Source organism: Fopius arisanus, unplaced genomic scaffold (assembly GCF_000806365.1).
Source record: "Fopius arisanus strain USDA-PBARC FA_bdor unplaced genomic scaffold, ASM80636v1 scaffold00023, whole genome shotgun sequence".
NCBI classification, from domain to species: domain Eukaryota; kingdom Metazoa; phylum Arthropoda; class Insecta; order Hymenoptera; family Braconidae; genus Fopius; species Fopius arisanus.
Window position 1 is genome coordinate 619,039 of NW_011887762.1, and position 20,396 is coordinate 639,434.

The window sequence follows — 20,396 nt, forward strand, 5'->3', positions numbered from 1 at the left end:
TAGACTCAGGACTATGCTTCAACGTAAAATATTCACACTTGCTCACAAGTGTCCATCAGTAATTCCTCCCATAAATTGAAAAAAATAACTGCACTCGAAACAGTTAACATGTTTTCCATACATTTTTTAAATTACTAATCAAGCGATGAACATGACATTATTAAACAATGTATTGCACTAAATGTATGAGTTAGTTACATGAGATTACATGTGAAGGAGTGGCATTGAGTAAATTTCTTCTTGAGTTTCTGAACTAATATCCAAAGTCACCATTTTAACATTCATTCTATTTAAGCTGTAAGTACGAGAAATTGAATTGTGTTTACTCACAGCCCACATATTTAAATCAGCAGAATTACAAGGATAGGTGAACAAAGGTTTGACTTTTTTCAAAACAGTGCCTGTAATTTTAATATGATTTTGACTGCTATCAGATGGTATAAAAATTCGCTCAATCTGCACCAAACGATCATCATCAAGTAAAACAGTATTATCTGGTACTCTTGCTGTAAGGAAAGCTCCCTTATACCTGAGCTTTTTAATGATAATTTCCCCTTCCCTGCTAGGTCTTAACTGTCGTAAAATTTCTAACTGTGGTGGAAGCTGAGCTTTCTTCAAATTGAAAAAATCAGTTTCAGATAAACGTCTGAGAATCTGTGCAAGAGGTTTGTTTCCACTACGAAGGAATTTTTTGATAATGCCTAACGTATTCTCAAAAGGAAAGGCAGTGAGGCTTGATAATGAGCATTTCATGTATTGGACATCATCAGCCATATGCAGTAGACTGTGCATGTTACCAATAATGCTCACCTTTGAATATAAAGTTTCAGCTAATGATACAAATGATGTAAGAAACTTTTTTGCATATTTCCATTTCTCAATAGCCCATTTTTTAGAACATAGTATTCTACATGCAGCGTGTAAAAGTAGAAAATGTTGATAGTAGCTTGTGGGAAGTACTTTCTTGTAAATTATCGGACCACAGTATAAAAGGAGAAATTTCAGTTCAGATGCTTTGAATTTTTCAATATCAGTGAAAGAACGAGTTGTACGATGGAATTCTTGTGGGACTTGGTGCTGAATTTTCAATAACAAAGTGGTCAGTAGTAATTTTCCTGCCTGGTTCAATTTGATTTTGGGATGTCCTTTTAACCAGTACATTAAAAGTTTTTTCTTTGTACCTAGACAAACTAAGTGCATGAAATCTAACACAAAGGTAGATATCATATCAATTTTAGGACAGATATTTAATAAAGGAGTGGTACCTTGATGATGATTAGGATCTGCTTGAGTACGAAATGATGTATCTGTTCGCTTGTCACATCCTCCCTTTGGGACTAGATACACGGTTCGATTTTGTTCACGTTCACCGTGGACGGTGCAACGTTCACAAGCATTGTATCCCCCATGATTTATTATGCATTTGAGTAGAGCACGAGCCGGTCTGTCACAGACGAACGCCATCATCTTTATTTTCAAGTGTCGCCCATCTACATCAAGGCCCTCCTTTTGGAGAAAATTTATTTCCTTTATAAATTTCTCTAAGTATTGAGTCAAATCGTGGGGTTTGCCTTGACCACAAAAAATTGCTACTGGAAATGGCTGATATACGTCCTGTTTACTGTGAACTTGGCATAGAATAGGCCAGAACTGTTTTGCACTCGATTTAAATAATTGCACTCCATCAACATTAATTTTTAAATAAATCGTATCATCTGAATGCAATTCAGGATTCACACATTTTTTTAACGATTGTTCCAAGCCCAAATACACAAATTCACTTGAATCTTCATTAACGTGAATGTCAAAGTCTATTCCTTCACTTTTCAAAAATGTTTTTGAACACCTTGGTAGATCTGGAAGTAAACGAACTCTCAATATTTTGAGTAAGCCATCAAGACGTGTGTGTGGTAGTGTTGGTGTTCCCTCGAGTGACCAGGCTCGTAGCTGAGCGTATTCATCAAACTCGACTTCATCTTCATCACAATCAGAAAATTCATCCTCGCTCACACTAGCTTCCATGATATTTTCGTCTTCCTCTTCATCAAACACTTCGTAATTTTCAACAACTTCATGAATGTCACTTCGAAAAGTATTGTGCTCACTATTTCTAGGGCCTGGATCACTTGTGGAATTTCGGGTTAGGTTAAAACCTGCACTCGAGTTGCCTGAGTCGTCCTCATCATGAGCATCAGGCATATCCCGGTCATCCATGTCTTGAAAATAGGCCTCTTCATTTGGAGTTGAAGCAGATGAAATGCCCATTTCTCCTTCGTTCACAGGAGTACTACATCTTGCTCGTTCTCGAAGACTCTTCACCCTCAAACGTGTGAGTTCACGCCGTCTCTGATTTCTATCCATTTTTTACAATTCGAGCCAAAATCCTTTGAATTCTGTGAGATCCGCACACGAACTGTCTCAATTAACTATTTTAGAGCGTGAAGTTGATCAATTTGAGTACAAATGTACAAAAAATATATTTCTCAAAAACTAAAGTTCATCGAAAACGATCGTTCATCACAGCTCCTGAGCTAAGCTCAGTGGAGTCATCTTCCGGCATTCAGTGAATTAACTTCGACTCTGCACTTAAAATTAATTCTCATATTTTTAATAATTTCTGCTTCAACCAGATCAAGATAAGGTGACCATTGAGTGGGCCAATGCAGGCCCCGATCTGGCATGCCCTAATCAGGTATACCGTATTTCGACCAATGCAGGCCCTGATCTGGCACGCCGTAATAAGGCATACCGTACTAGTACCTTATCAGGGCCTTTCCTGCCAACAGGCCTGCCGTAGAAAATTTCTACTCGGGTAATTAAAATCATCAGCTTCAACTCTGAAAACATTCCCCTTAATTAACAAAAAAAACTTCTGAAAGAGTTTAGACGCTTCAATTAACTCCTAAAATCATAAAGCAAGTAAAACCGATTTTACCAGGGGATAGAAAAAAACGTGGAAACTTGCAATAGAAGGGCTTTAATTAATGATTTCGCCGAGGAGTGCAATTTCAGTTGGAAATTAGCGAAGTACCATTGTCGAGTGATCGACGTCGAATTCCAAGCCCCTCTTGCCCCTCGATATAATGAAGCCGCCCCTTTCTCTGCACTTTTCGCTAAGTGAAGCCGTGTATGTATGTGTTGAGGGAAGGTTTGCTCTACAAGTGGAGATGAGAAGGTTCGATGGGAAGGGGCGAGAGCAGTCGTATCCGTCCGTTTGGATTTCGATAATTGGTACTAGTTTCAGGGAAGAGGAGATGAAGGAGGGGGGCTCGTTAACCGAACCCGTAGCTAAAGAGAATGCCTGAATTATTTCGTTTGAAGTTCGAGAAGGGGGTTAAGATATAGATGTGACTGTCGTCTTTGTCTGTTTTACATGAATGATACAAAAAAAGGAAGAGGAACAGCTCAAATATAAATCGGGAGAGGAATGTTTTTTTGTCTGTCGACAAATTGCTCGGGCTAATTAGCCGGTCAGTTTAAAAAGCGGAAACATCACACCCACGGATTTTCCGTGATTTTTATTACTCCTCCATATGCGTATATGTAGTATCTCCTGGGCTTTATCTCCTTATGATTATTTTCTTCTCGAAATTTAATTCGTATTTATTTCAACTACTAACAACATTTCCTTATTCTCAATAATCCAATTTGAAAAACTATTAGAGACGACTCTTCTTACTTGAATTAAAACGTCTATGAAAATCAGTAATAAATTCTCGCTGTTTGATTATTTTTACGTGAATTTAAGAATCATCATCAAGCTAAAGAAATATTTCATTTTAATTCCATAAAGTTTACTACATTGTAATACTACTTTTACTGGATAGGTGAATTCTGTCATTTTGTAGGCGTAAATAGGTTGGGGATAACGTATTATTCTGGGGAAATTTATTCTTATTTCGGTGGATTTTTATGTGAGTCATTTCATAATGTTATAAACATAAAAGGAGGTAGGATGAAAGTCACATTTTATGAATTTTTACAACTACTTTCTATACAATATACTTTCGCTGGGATCATAGCGAAAACGGAGGGGTTTGAAAAAACTAATATTTTAGACCTGCTCTACATTTATAAATTTTATTTGATGAATAATAGTGAAAAATAGTGACGATCCCGTAATCGTGTGTTCCATTGTTCCATTTTTCTAATAAACAGATAGAAAATTGAACAGAAAATTACACCGATCTCTGTGGTAAAAATAATGAGGTATCTAAAAAATTTGAATTTTCAGCGACGGTATAGTTACCACGCGGGTGGTGTGTGACTCCGGCAGCCGTCCAATCTAACTTATGTAGGATTAGCTTGGACGGTCACACATTGAGCGAAGGTCGACACAAAGTCAGCCGGTGATCGGCGCTGATGGCCAATCATCTGCCGATCATTGGAGCAATACCTCATGCCACTTAACGGCACCGATGCCAGCCAAATATCGGCATATGTCATCAGCCAATGATTTTATTCATAACAAATATTTATTATTAAATAAATGTTTATTAAAATCTTTTCTATTATTTTTGTAACCATTTTCATCAATGTTAGTAAAGTAAAAAAAGAAAGGACGGAATTAAAAAAAATTGTTCTGACGGCATTCTAACGCAAGTACTTCGGATTCGTGGTCACCCACCCTATCCGCTAATTCTTGTAGGTGAAATTTTTTTTCGGATATATTAATGAAAATTTATATTACTAAAATGATTTGACTTACTATTCTCAAATAAATGAAGTCATTCATTTTATCATTCGGGATATTAATTGCTATATTTCATATGTGAGGAGAGAGAATGCATGCATATACCATCGACTCACTTCTTATTTTTTATCTAAAAAACCTGAATTAAAAGTAGTAAGATTTGGTACTTATAGATTAGGTTGCACCCTAAGGGGATTTTTCGGACTTGGTCGATTGCAATAATCGGCCACAGAACGGTATTTTATCGGCAAGGACATCATCGGCCAATGAGCGACCTTTCATTGGGACCCCAAAGCTCGGCCGTAATGGACAAATCGGCAAATACTACAACGGAAACGGTTTAATCTAGTTAAAAGGAAAGAAAAATTCCGTAAAAATGACCTAACCATATGGTAATCATGTTGGGCTTTAGTCATTCGGGGAAAATTCTGGTACCGCGTGGTAAAATTTTTCTGCTTAATAAACTGCTTAATATCTAACAGTTAACAGTTGATTTGTAATTTTATCCTTAAATTGGTAACAGTTATCTGTGAGTCAGAAAAAAAATTACTTAAAAATTAGGTACATTTTCTCAAGCGCTGGCATAACATTTACCAAGCAACAACAAATTTTACTAAGCGGTACGGTAATTGTCTCCGAACGGAGAAAATCCAACCCGGTGACCAAACAAATAGCTAATTTTTACTGAATTTGTCTCTGCATGTAATACTTGGATGAGTGTCCGTTTAGTGACACCTCTCTGCGTGGAACTGTCGACGTCAGGCACGAATGTAGGGAGCTACTGTGCTCGCTGAGTCAGGGTGACTGATGAGCACAGCAAAATCCCTGCATTAACGGCCGAATATATGACTGAGGTATTCCATGGTTTCCCTCAGTATGAACCAAATTGAAGGTGGCCCATGCTAACGCAAAAACAAAGAGGACAGTGCGAGCGATTTAAGACTCCTATATAGGCTTAAGACATCAAGAGGTGTGCCTATAAAGCCGTAATGGTAGTAGAAAAGAAAACATATTAAAAAAAATCTATTTGAATCTTCATGGGACTTATCATGTTTTGCAATGCAATGTAAGTGTAAAACTTACAATAAATTATCTCTAGTGTGAGTTCTGATTTCTTTCTCTGTGTAAATTGAATTGATCCGAAGATATGCGTAAAGTAGGTCAGATGTGCTGTTTTCCCGTGCAAAAAAAGAAAAAAATCAATTTATAAGATTAAATAATTGACGCAAATGGGCCAATTCTCGTGACAAATATAAATCATTTCTTAAGTAACTCATACAATTTTAAACACTATCAAGCTGAAGATGCAAAAAGAAGGTCTTATTTAAAAATCTTCTCACGATTTTTATATTCGATTCTGATAACCCTACATTAGCTATACAGAAATCTATCCATTCTTATCGCTGCATGCTTCAATTTTTTCTCAATTCAATCTAGTAAAGATGATAAATCGAAAGAAAATGGAGTTATAAAGGAGAAAGAATAAGTGCAAGCAAAGAATGAAGTGACTAGTAATGCGGAGGACGGTACAAAATGGATCATCAGTAAAAAAAATCTTTCCTATGTATTACTTAATGAATACATAGGAAAAACTCTCGGAATCCATTACTATTAACACTGTGAAATACCAATCTACTTTGAAGTACATAAAAATTTACAAGGAAAAATAAAATAGTGAAGATTCACTCTACTAAAAACAATAATCAATCCGATATATTTTCTAGATGAGGGTTTCGTGGTCAATTCCTTTCTGACAATTTCGTATGCAACAATAAAAAGAAATTCATCAGTTTCCGTCCGCGGTGTTTTTTACCCAATTATTCTTATTCGTACAGTGTTTAAAATTGAATAAGTTTGATTTAAAATTTTTTATTAAAAATAGCCTGTAACTTGGGAAATGATGGAAGTGGGTAGAAAACAATTCCGGTAATGCCAAGGCTAATTTCATAGCATGGTACAGCCAATAAAAAGCCACTTTGCCCGATCGAAATATCAAATATAATCCTCTTAAGTCGGACGCGCGAACCACCACACCACTACCCCACACTCCTTCATTTTAGTGATATCTCACGGGCTGACCATCGCTCGACCCGTCCCGCTGCTGTGAGGTTAAAAAGAAGTTGCCGTTGCTTTTACGCCGATTGAAACTACTTTCTCACTAGGTCCTTGGGCACTTCGCCAGGTGGCACCACCATGTCCTCATGAGCATGTGGGGTCCTCAAAGGGTGCCAAAACTACCTTCCGCATGTCTCGCTGTACATCAAACGATCACTCAGGGGATGAATGCACCGGGTGGCAATTTTTCTCTCATGTGGAGAGTTTTTCGATGCGGACAAGATAGAATGACTAGATCACATTTTCTCAGAGTCATAAAAAAGGGTGACATTATCCACTTCATTCTAATGAGATACAGATTGTATTAGTGCTTCTCTAAACTTCTTATCCTTGCAATTCTCTATCTCTATTCTTACTGAACTATTTTTCTCGTAAGGGAGCAATGTATTTGGAATCAATTCTGCTATCTTCGAATTGTCCATCTTTCGTCATACGCACCGTGCATATGAATTATTTTTTAGACTATTATGAATAAGTATTGGGTGCAGCCGTACTGGACAACCAATCTCAGCTCAATATTGTTATTCCAAAAAAGCTAATTGAGCTTGAATTAGGATTGAGTCAATTGTGGTCCATTTGACTGTTTGCTTGCGGAGCCAGTGTCAATATTAATACTAAATTATTAGGAGTAGATCGTCTACAGCGCCGGAGTTACCAGATGCAAGTTTTTTTTCAAACTTTTTTTTACAATTTTATACAGTCACAATCATTCAAGTGAAGTCCAGAATGCAAGTAATTGACGCTTTTCAGACATTGTTTTTGATATCGCATTAAGACATTGCTGTCCTGTGCCTATTCCTGTTTTAAGCAATCCAGGTGTAACGAAGTGTTTGTTTTTCGCCGCATAATTTAACTTATAAGAATGATTTTTCAAAAATAACTATGAAATACTAAGACGATATTGTCCCTCGCGCACTTCTATGGGAACGATGCTTTAAAAATTACTCGTACGAGGCGGAATAACATCGATATACCAATAATTTTTCTCATCGAAATTTTCAGCATAAAGTTTATTTTGTAATGAATATAATGCTGTGTTTTTGGAAATGGAAATTCCCGAGCGTTATAGAATATTCTATTCGTATTATTACATATTTTATAAAAATATATTTATTATATATATTTTGAACCATGAAGTAGTAATAAATTATGAAAAGACCGCAACACAAAGTGTTCCCCTGATATGGTATTTTCCATTCAACCTATCATAGAAGATCATAACTTAAATTCGGATGAAGATATGAGAATGAAACAACAACCACTTGCAAGGCGATATCATAAGCTTCAAAATGGGAGAACGAATGGGAAGGCTGAAACTATCAAGTGATTGAAACCGAGACCGATCTATTATATATGGACGTTCAACGCGTTTTTTTAAGCTTTCGAATCAAATTACACACACATGGTGCACTGACAACGACTTTTAAAAATAATAATAATATATATGTAAATATATATAAATATATACAAATAACGAAACAGTATAGAAATATTAGTAAAAAATATGAATTAAAAATTTATTCAATTATAAAAAAAGTTGTGTGAATATAAAATTGAAATACTGCTGACTATTATTTATTGTAATAGTTGTATCGGTGTCGAAAGTGTATTAGGGCGGAGTAGAGGCCCTTAGGCCAAATATCTTTGAATTATCGAGACGGGCTTCTTTGGCGCACGCCATCGGTATATAGAACAACGAGGGGTGCGTCCAGAGGGAATGAAGAGACCGAGAAGAGCATTTCTAGACCATTGTCTTCTCAGCTCTTTCAATTAATGTTTTGATTGATTTTACCCCCTCTTATGTCAGTCTCTCTCACTCGCTTCCTCTTTCGCTGAAGCCACGACGATTCTTCCGGGGCTATACAATCTCAAACCCACTTTCCACCCCCTTCTTCTGCTCTCAGCAAACCAGCGGAGAAAAGGCAATGCCGGATAAATTGCTCCTTTTCGCCTTTCAATTATTTTTTCCTTTTTCCTTTTTTCTTACTATTAACTCGGGATTGAAAATAAAATACCAATTAAATTTTGGTTTAATGAGGAAAAGAAAATTTTTAACTTCATTTGGACGATTTCTTCACTTAGCCGAGATTATTTATTATTATTATTCCCTTGGTTTTATACATTCACAATTCGCGTTTATCGTTCAATTTCTCGGTTTTTAAATTTTCCGTTTAATTGATTAACGAAGTTCCAATTCAACTAAAAAGAGATTCACAAGTATGGGGAAGAGTTGGGTGGAATCGTTTGTTCAAATACATTGAATTTTTCTCTTTCCAAGGCGGATACCAACGGTGGCTGTTTTATTGCGAGATTTGCGGCATTGCCTTCTCTGTGTAACAAGACTTACTGAGATCTTAATAGAATCTCAGAGTCCCACCTCCCCCCGCGGAAACGGTTTCCTTTTCTTCTTTTTTTTTCAGTCCCTTCACCTCGTATACTTTGCTTCGAAACTTTCGGGATCCTTATTCTCCGAACTGACCATCACATCTTTTTCCCTCTCATTCTTTAGCCTCTTACCATCTTCCGTTGCTCCTGCTTTCCGAAAAAAGACATCAACCGCCCGCTTATTCTAAGCGCATAACCGTGATTTATGAATATTGTCTCGTATTTGAAAGAGATATACATGAAAAATTGACTTTTCTGGGGTTGAGCATTCTCTGTGATTTATCGAACGAAGATTATTTTTTATTTTTACTTGAAAATACCAGGGGAAAAAAATTTTTGAAAAAATACTTGATAGCATACTTATGAAAACATTATGCGGATATTTTTACTATAGTCATTTATGGGTAAATTTAGGACGAATTGCGTAGCGAAGTGATTAAGTGAGATGAGTCCAATGAGTCAGACTTATAATTGTGTGCGATATCGATTAATCTGGAAAATTATTGATGTTAGGAGGAAATATGGAAAGCTTATCTTTTTTTTAGGGCATTCAGTCAGTTTGAAACAAGTGGTTTAGGATTTCATCCCAACTCGATACTTTTCAAGATAAATTGCTAATACAGGAAAATGTTAAAGTCTATATTTACCTCACTTCACAATTTCCTCAATAAATTATGCAAAAAAAAATAAGTGAATTCATTAAACTCCATGAATTTAAATATGTTAAAGAATAATATTTTCTGAAAGGACATTATTTACAAATTTTTAGTAAATAAATGCGCTGAGAATCGTACCTTTATGAAGTTACTTTCGCACAATTGAGGGTATTTTACAGGTAACGCTCTAAATTGTACACATAATTGGTGAAAATTTATCTAGAAAACAATAATTATCATAAGAGCCAACTTGATACATTTGTTTGACATTTTCAATATAGTTTTATCGTAATTTTCAAGATAATTTTATAACTTTTTTCTCTCCCGGTATTATTTGTTTGGTTTCTACTGCTCACTCAATGTATATTCTCCCTCCTTCGTCAAAGAAAAGTAATGAGATTTTCTTTTCGCAGGAAGAAAATTGGCCGATGTTAATCTTGAATAAAATAAACACAATTTTCTAAATGTATTTGCCGTGTCCATTTTTACCTCACGCTTCATTAAATACAAATGATTTTATAATGAAAAAATTCTGTTTAATTTTTTTATCAGTAACAGATCTCCATTCCAATCTCGTTGAGCCCTCTCTTTTCTCCTCACCCGACCGCGCATTCACTTCCGTTTCATGGTGAGGGAAAAAGGTCGACAGTGGAAGTAAAAGAAAAGACTGGGGGGAAAAGAAGCTGGGTGGCAGAACCAATTTTATATTTTATTCCCGTATTTAGATTCACCATTTCAGATATTGTAAGAACAAAAATAAGTTGAAATTGAATTCCGTCATCTCCACCTTGGATACTCGAGGAGTGGAATGAAGAGAAGGGTAATTTCTCTCCATTCCATGTGCCAGGATTGACTTAAATCTCGATGGTGTAACTATTCCCCCAGACTCACACCAAAACTCTCATCCCTTCCACTGGACATTTCATCCCCTTTCACTTCTCCTTAACTCCTTCTCGTCCCTCTCGTCCTCTCGTCCTCTCTGCCCCATCGCCGTTGCGCTATACTCGTGATACACGTCCAAGAGCTAATTTTTAACTGGCCCGGAAGCTCCAGAGTTTGGCTCGCCTATCGTTAATTGGATCCCAGATGAAGTAGCTTTGGCTCATGAAATAAGAGCACAAGGGGTAGTTCAAGACCACCACCCCCTCTTCAATCCTTTTTTCCACTTTTACCAAGAAATCACACCAGAAAAATCCAATATCCTGAGGCTTTGAAAAAACAAAAAAAGTACTCCTTGAATCATCAATTAACAAGAATCTCACCCGATGGCTATTAACCAAATATCTTTTTCAATTTCATCACAAAAATGACACGATGAAACTTTGAGAAATTTCACTAGTTTTAGACTAGTTTACCCGAAAATTAGAATTTCTTCGAAAATCTGTTTCTGAAAAATTTCATTAAAAAAATAATCCACGAACTTCACAAATTGATGAATTCATCATGCAATAATATAACAATCTTATTGTTAACATGCAAGTAACCGAATGATTTGAGAATTCCGCTGTATAATTCATCTTGAAGAAGCTTGGTAGCGACCCTGACAAATGCTGAGACATTAATAAAACAAAAACTTGAATTTGCTCCCTCCATATCCTCAAGAGTCCATAAATTGGAAGGCTCATAACGAGCCGAGGCTGGGACAAGAGTAAGATTTAAAAAAGAAAACCATAGGAAAAAAAAATAGAGCCAAATTTTAATTTCAGCCCCTAACGAGGGAACGAGAGAAGGAGCCTGGGCACCAGGCAGTCCAGGCTTACAGTCCTCTTCATCCACCCTCACCTAACATTCCCCACCCCTGAATTTCATCCTTCAGGATCATTATATCGCCAATTAGAAGATACGAAGGCACACGGGGAGCAATGCCTAACAAGCTTCCTGGCGGACGGTAAGAGGGCAGGAGACAGTCCTCTACTTGCACGCACACAAGTACCGCCCCCTCCCCCTTCGTTAACTGCAGCCAAATGCGAAAAAAATTATATTCCAAGGAATTTTTTTCTTCCACGGCTGTTGCAAAAAAAAAGCTACCAGAGACATTTTCATGTCTTTGATATAGTCGAAACGCCACGAAAATTAAACCAGAGCCGTCCGGTGGTCTCAATTAGTCGAACTTATGTCGCTGGGGTCCAATTAGACGCCCGACGGTTGAAGCTACACACTCTGTTTGCACAAGCTTGCGCTCAGGCTTTCTACTGGGGGTAGCCTTCTCGCAACGTTATAGTCGAGAAACGCTTCATGCTAGTCTCCTCTCACTTCCCCACCACTTCTACACACTCTAACACAGACTCGTCGTTCGAGGTGTCTTTTTCCTCCGCTAATGACTAATTAGCAGCCACTCAGGTTCATAGTATAATGACACACAAGTCTCTGGGTGCAACTGTGCCTCGTCAGTCTGCAAATCATTATTAAAATTTCATACTTAAGGCAAAATCCCTTATTTTTTCTCTCTAAATGAAAACTTTCCAATTGAAAAAAAAAAAAAAAAATTAATTAAGGTATCATTTTAGTGATCTATCGCTTTCCGCGCGATCTAATGATAATAGTTTCCCATAATGGAAGATTTGCAGTCCTTCAAATTTATCGAGTTGTAATTTTTTTTGTTGGGGTTATTAATTATCCTCTGAATTTCCGATAGAGACTGACTAATTTTTAATTGCAACTTTATATCATAATAAATGATAAATATGTTGCGGGAGAGGTCGTTGATCCATCTATAATGAACATGCTTTTGAAATAGATGAAACGAGCATTAAAAAGGAAGTCCACTCAGAAGGAATTTCCTCATTTCTAAATATTGATAACTACTGTATTTATTAGTATGATCATTTTTATACAATACATTTTAATGCAATACAATGATTAAATAGGTATTCTTTATTCATTTTTCTGGTTGTAGTAAGGGAAAATGTCTGAATATGTTCGGACTCGGAAGAAATCATTTGTAAACTCCCCACGACATATAATAAATAACAGATGCGTTCAGGAACTGCATTCGGAATGACCCGACTGACCCCACAAAAGTCGTAATATTATATCGATGCCATATTCCTCCGTACTCCGTATATTCCGACTTCCTCGGCCGTCTCCTTTACATTCATTTATTTCCTAAACGTCCGTCCCCGCCGGCTACTTTATATTTGACATTTTTATTAAACCAACTTCTCCAAACCCACCTTCTGCCCCCTACGGAAAATGCCCTGTCCGGAACGACTGCTATACGACGGACGTTTCTCCTGTCCTATATATCGCTGATAGGGCACATTCTCGTAATCTCTTTTCTTTCTTCAATAAAAATAAAATAAAGTATATTGTCATATAAAAATAATAATGCGTCGTTGACCACGTCAAGAGATATTCAATATCAGTACCTCGTGTTTTATATATCCAATATCAAAAGTTTTTTTTTCAATGTGAAAATACAAATACAGGCACCACTGGAATTTCAATGAGCAAAGTGGAAATTCTGAGAAAAAAATTCCAATAATTATATATTAGAGTAGCACATATTTATGTAAAATAAGTAGTTTGATAAAATGTGTTTTTTTAATGCTGGAACATCAAGAACTTCATTTTTTTGCTACGAAAATTTGTTTTTTTTCGGTTAGGATAACCAAATGTGGACTAAAACTCTAAATACACGATTATTTGGGGAACACTCACGACATGTGTATGTAGAACCTATTTTTGGAATTCTTCAATTGATTCCTTCATTGTGGTAATTACCCATAATTTTCTCGCAATTTCGTCAACATTTAACATCGATTTTACGTGATTGAATTGTAAGACTACTTGCACAATTATCTCAATGAATTTATAACTGTATAGTTTAATTAGCTATTTAATTAATTAGCTATTTCAATTGTACTGAATTAACATAAAAGTATTTGAGAAGTAATGAAAGTCAGGAGTAATTGAAAAAACTTCCATCGAAGTTAAATACGCAATAATTACAGAATGTTCAAACAGATATAATAATAATGAAATTATAAAAATTAGTATCCATTAGAAAATCAATTGCTATCTGAAAAAATATAAAACTATTCCTACTTGTTTTGCTATACATGGTACTATCTCGCATTATCTAAAAAATTAGCCAAAGAAAATTGTAGCAGCTCAATTCTCCTGAGTATTTGAATGTCCGTTAAAGTGAAAGGATTAAATGATCTTTAAAGCCAAACAGTCGATATTGAATTGAAAAATCCAGCGTAAATCCTCCTCTAATTAACCCCTCTACCCATAAAAAGCGCCAAAATGCTGTGGAAGACTGAAACAAAGGAAGCCCCTTGAGAAAAAAAGGCGTAAAAAGAAATGAGAAGAACTGGGGGTTGGCAATTATACGTTCCCATTTTGCCTGGCTGGGGGGAAAAAATTCAAGCTCTCTATCTTTTTTTATGGTTGAGCCACGCGTGGCCACGTTATTAGCACCATCCGAGGTATCGCGGGGGCTGCGTTATGCAGGTGGAGCTCAGTCCAGTGATGAAGAGCATGCCGAGAGGAACGGCGGGCCAGAGGGGACTGAGGGGTTGGAAATGCACGAAGAAGCCACTGCAACCGAGAGAGAGAGAGAGAGGAGGGCAATGAGTGGAGGGTGGAGGGTGAGAAGGGGTAGTTTGGCGTTTATAACTCGCACGGTTCTCTCGGCTCTGAGAAGGCCAATTAGCAGCATAAAGCTCGCCATACCCGTGGCTCCGAGCGGCATGAGAGGACGGGGGAATGTTTGTATGTAATAATGGATTGTTACTCAAAGTATCCGGCTAATTAATTAAGCCCCCGTTTTCACCCACCCACCCATTTTCCATCCATACCTAACCCCTTCTTCTCTTCATCCCCCCATTTCTCTCTTCCACACTTCCTCCCTCAATCCTCTCGTTCTTCGTGGTTCTGCACTGTCTCTCGGACACAAACTACCAGCTCCCACCCCTTCCCTGATTTCACTTGAGGAAAACACCTATTTGTGAGTAGAACCTCGTGTACGGCGAAACTACCCCTTGTTAACCAGACTATAGACTGCCTCTGACATTCCTTCATTAGTCTCATCTTTTTTTTGGAAGAGTTTGAGCATGTTGAGAAAATGTTCTTGGGAGTAATACTATCTTTTTGAGAAGCTTGCGAGTTGTCAATCAAATGGTCTGGTAAATTTTTTGGAAATACGAAATCGAACAGACCTTATGCTCAAGCGCGTTGTATTAGAATTCATGTGTCTTGCTTATGTATACTAATTAGTGATGATCATATAGATTATGGTGTGATATGGGCTTCAATTATTATTAGTGAAACTGGAAGCCATGCCAATTATTGATACAGTGTCGGCCAATTGCCATACATTGATGGTTGGTGAATGCGAACTGTCTGTCCTTTCAATCCTGAATAGGATCTCGAACATGAAGGAAAACTGACCGATTTTAAAATATTTTTGAATAGATTTTCGAATATATCAATTTTTCAGCGTGCAATATTTTTGTGAAACCTGTTATCATATCAGTCCACTAGCTCTTCGAATTTTTCGAATTCTTTCAAATTCTTACGTTTGGTCTATTTTTAAATTTTTTGGCAAACTATTGCTGGAATACAAGTAAAAAAAAACATAACGTGTTTGCGTTTTATAGTTATTTAATGGCTCACCAAGTTTCGTAGGGGTCTTCATGGCTTTTCTCGACAATTTTGTGATTTTTTTTAAAACTTTAGGAAAAACGCGAAAATATGTTCGCACCACCTAGAAAATTAATGTTGTTAAATAATGACACAAGCAAAAACGTCACATTTTTCCATGTCAATTCAAAGTTTGCCAAAAAAATGAAAAAATAATAATTTTGGTTATATATGGGTGTAGCACACCCTTAACTACATTAGATGAAAAAAATGATCTTTTCAAAGATTTCATAACTTTTCATTATTGAAAATCGTTTGGTCGTTCTATGGTCAATTATTTCTAATTCTGAAGTAGTGGAATCGAATTTTCAGTGGTGATTTTTTTCTGAGACTCGGTACACCCTCACAATCTGGAATACACGAGTCATTGGGATTTAATTGATCGACGAAAATCTCAACAATCTATCTTCCGTGTTTTCTCCGAATTATTTCATGTGTAGATATTTCCAGGGGGGAACAAAGAGACTACGAATCGGATAAGTTCGACAGGGCAGGGGGAGAACGTCGGGTCACTTCCGGTGCGGAAATAATGGTTCGCTGGGTAGAAAAAAGTGAGAAGAGAGAGTGTACATTCGTTTTAAGCGAACAAAAATAATGTTAGAGTTTTCTGTTTGTTTCGGCTTCTTCTTTGTTCCAAAGTCTTGCGAGGTTTTTTTTTTCGTATTTGATTTAGATGACTTCATTGTATCCAGTAAAGTAACTATAAATTTCAAATGTTTTTGTTGTTGCAGACGGCGGAATAGTTCCAATCACCATGACGATGGACGTGAGCAAATCGGAGACGAGTAAAAATGGCTCCGCACAACAAGAGTGTGCGGGATGTGGAAAAATAATTACTGAAAGGTAAATTAAATTTGTGGAGAGCAAAATAGTAACAGAAAATCGCCAATTTTCCGGCTTTAAATGGTTGTTTTCAATGGAGATTGAATTTGGTGGTAAAGTGGTAAAAGGAGGGAAGTTAACTGGTCTCATTTTAGCATTTCACTAGAGAATTCAAAAGTTCTCGCTTACAGTTATCCAATTAATTTTCTGACTAAATGCAACAAGTTTGTCGGTGTGATTTTGCAATGATACAATGATTGTCAGAATTTCCAAATAATTACAACAAGTGGTATTATAATTTCTGAAGTTAGCCGCTTCAACGAAATTATATTGAATTTGAGTTAATGAAAATAAATGATTTAGGTACCTGCTAAAGGCCTTGGATTTATACTGGCATGAGGACTGTCTGAAATGCGGCTGCTGTGACTGCCGATTAGGAGAAGTAGGCTCAACACTCTACCAAAAGGCCAACCTCATTCTCTGTAAGAGAGACTACCTAAGACTGTTTGGTAATACAGGCTATTGTGCAGCCTGTTCCAAAATAATACCAGCCTTCGAGATGGTAATGAGAGCACGTACAAACGTCTACCATTTGGAGTGTTTCGCCTGTCAGCAGTGCAATCACCGGTAAGTAAATAATTTCCATTAATCCATGGAGAAACTTTGATTGACCATCAGGGAGTCAATATTTATCCCCTAACTGCCCCTTACCATTACCACACAATACCCGCACTAACCGTAAAAGTAGATCATTCTGGGTGATACGTGGCTGTTGTTGTTAATTCTGGGGTTGTTAAGGATTGGAGTCTCTGGAGGGTTGTTGAGACTTGATTGAGCCATACCGTGTGGTCAAGACCTATGAGAGAAACAAAAATGTCATGAATTTTCGGCGAGAAACAAGAAAAAATAAACTTGTCTATCAAGATGATTCGTTGGAAAATTCCAGGTAAATGTTTTCTCATGCAATCCAGGACAATTGAGCCCTCGAAAATGTGAATCTGCATTTTAATGCGAAGAAATTGTCTGAGAAATTGTTAAAGGGGCTTCTTCCTCGACGTCTAGTCGTGGAGGGCAGAAGGCGGCTTCCATAAGCCATCGAGAAAGACACGAAACTGGTCGCGAGACACAGAGTCCACTCCGGGGGTTGCTTTACAGGCCAGTTGGGAAATCACCCTCCATCCCCATCCAACTCACTCCAACCCACTCCAACCCACTCCACTCCACAGTATTCGCGTGTGCTCGTCTTTGCCCCGGGACTTCTCATCCCTAAACTCCCCAGCTATGCCCGTCCACCACCAGTTATATAATTATCCGGATACTGCTGACATTTTTGTATCGAATTGCCCCCAACGAGATTGCCTTTTTCTCCCTCTCTCTCACTTCAATTCACCTTTATCCGCATTTCATTTCTTGAATTATTGTCCTTCAATCTCTCCACTCCACTTCTAATCTCATGTTTATGCCATGAATATTTTTTTTATTATTCCTTATAATTTCCCTTGAGCATTGTCCAAGCAAAGTTGAGACGATTTTTTAAATACGCTCCTTTGAGGAATTCAATTTGTTGACAAAGAATATTAAATATTGGCCAAAGAAAAAGGTAAACGCTAATTACAATTACTTGAACATAATTTCCATGATAATTTTTTCGGGGGTGGAATAGTATAATAATAATATTTTGCCAGTTATTTCATCGTCACGAAGTTGTTTCCAATTGTTAAAAAATAGTAATAGTCATAAATAAAAATTTTACAAAACTATTATGATTTATATTTCACAAATCGTCATTTTCGTGATTGTCTATTGACCTTGTTTCCATTGAATTTGTAAAGCTACTATCAGTTAAGGCTGACTGTGGCATTGTATCTTCAATTTTCCTACAATGAACAATCAATGCTGTTGCCTATAAATATTATTCATTCACTAGTCAGGATCGACTAAGTACTATAAATAGTCTACCTTATTTTTTATATTATTCCAAATGATAATTAATGATGAGAGAAAAATCATGGGTATGACGGACAGAAGTTGGACTACTTATACGTATAACATCTATAAAAACTACCTGATATCAGGTAATTTTATGTATATTTGCTATATAAGTATTTCAACTAACTTGAGGGAAATATCCGATTAATTTTCAAGCACGAGGGGTATTCGCCGGATTATTCCTCAAAATCCATTTTCAATTGCCTTTTTTCTCACTCATTTCCCCAAATGTCTTGTTTTTTTTTAAATATTTTTTCATTTGTTTCATGTTGACATTTTATGAAAAAACATGTGATTTATTGATTAGCAATAGCCGTAGTATTTCTGAAAATTATCGCTGTGATATCCACCACGTGATATCAAATCCCATGTTCTTATTGGTCGAGATTTGATTGGGCGAAGTAATTGCAGTAATTTTTGATCAAACGATCAGGGTGAAAATTGAAAAAGCCAAACCTGTTCCTAGACCTCGCAACAATACACACTTATTAACAAAAAGTCGGGGATTCGAAAGAAAAACCTGTAGCGATGATAGTGAAAAACAAATAAGTGGAGATCCAGCAGCAACAACAGTTATGTGTGGATTTTTGGGAGGCATTGGCCGTGTACATCGTCTCAAACAATGTGAACAAAAGAGCATCAATTATACGTTTTTATCGTCGCGCATTGTCTATTTCCGACAATGCTACAGCTCCACTCCTCTCTCTCACTGTCGCTAGACACTTTTTTCCCTCGCATCACTCGTTTTTCTAAAAATAACGTACCGTTACGTCTTTCTTGGTGACCATTACTCACATTCTGTCTCCAAGAATCAATCGATCGAATCGATAGGTAGAGAGCATCAATGCTACATGCCGCGAGTTTTTGCTTGTGATTGTTGTCTTTTCCATGGAAGGGATTTTTAGCGTCACATCACTACATATCTCAAATTTTTTTAATATATATTCATAACACCACAAAAATTGAAACCTTTATAATGATTATAACAGAGGAGCAACATTCTCAAACAATTTCTGGAAGTTTCAAAACAAGTTTCTAGACGGAAAAGAATTAAAAGTAAAAATTCATTCGCCGGAATCGGCTCATAGTAAACATTATTAAAGTATCATAAATATTCTATCAATATAGAGTATTTTTTCGTCAAAAATTATTTCGAAATCGAGTGTTTTTTAGATGAATGCAAAATGGTAAAGGAGTGAAGAGGAGAACTATAGACCTTACAATTAAACAGTAACAATTACACAGGGGGGTAACTTTAGACTGTAATAACACGGAATAAAGGGGTGGTCCTCGCGCCACTAGCCTCCCTAGGCACTAGTCCACCTCCCTCTTCCCCTGAGCTCTTGGCAGTCTGGTTACCGGATGATTTACCGATCCAATTAGCTCTCCACGGGGAGTCACCTAAAAAGACGTCCGGTCTAATTTAACGGTCGCTCCAATTAAAGAGTAACCCTACCGATCTCTTTGGCACTCCACTCGACTCGTTAAATCGCCTCCAATCCGATGGACTTTGACTTTTTTCTGACTCTCTTCTCTCCCTGATTCTTTGCCTTGGTTATAATTCTGGTTTTTGATCGATTTCCAAGAGTTCAATTAGATGGAAAACTCTCCAAGTAACGAAATAAGAATTAAAAAGCCAATCTTTTATCAAATAGTCATTCGGGCTTCGCAATAAAACATTTCAATTTTCAAACGGAGAATAAATGAAATTTTTAGTTCAAAAGAAGTCCAGTTTCAATAATGGGAGGCAAGTCACGCCCGGTCCATATCTGAACTGAAACGCTTTGATAGATTAGGGCCATAACGGGGATTTCAGGCCACGACCTGCCAAACGCGCCTATTGTGGGACCGCACCCGTCCAATAGGAGCTTGTAAAATTGGCGATTAATTGCGTAAGAAATCATAATTATCGATGCAGGGCCGTCTATACACGTATTCCACACGTATTAGTTACGTATTTTATAAACATGGATTTAATAAAAAGCATAAAAAATGACTCCGGGTAGCGTTCCTTCAACCATCCATCCAGTTATAGTGATAAAAAAAAATTTCTTTTGTCAAATATATTTTCTCCTTCTTCTCAGTAA

At 36.9% G+C, this 20,396-nt stretch overlaps 1 protein-coding gene across 7 annotated transcripts in view; it reads left to right on the plus strand.

The window, feature by feature from the left end:
- LOC105264544 (LIM domain only protein 3) overlaps positions 1-20,396 on the plus strand; it is a 117,651-nt gene that overhangs the window by 83,754 nt on the left and 13,501 nt on the right. For 5 of the 7 annotated variants that reach the window (XM_011301480.1, XM_011301481.1, XM_011301482.1 and 2 more), the window contains 2 exons: positions 16,230-16,341; positions 16,684-16,947. In XM_011301480.1, the coding sequence (XP_011299782.1) occupies positions 16,230-16,341; positions 16,684-16,947 (376 nt within the window). Of the gene's footprint in view, positions 1-1,083; positions 1,100-2,075; positions 2,330-16,229; positions 16,342-16,683; positions 16,948-20,396 lie in introns of those variants that run through there. The other 2 variants (XM_011301486.1, XM_011301484.1) reach the window with 2 other exon arrangements.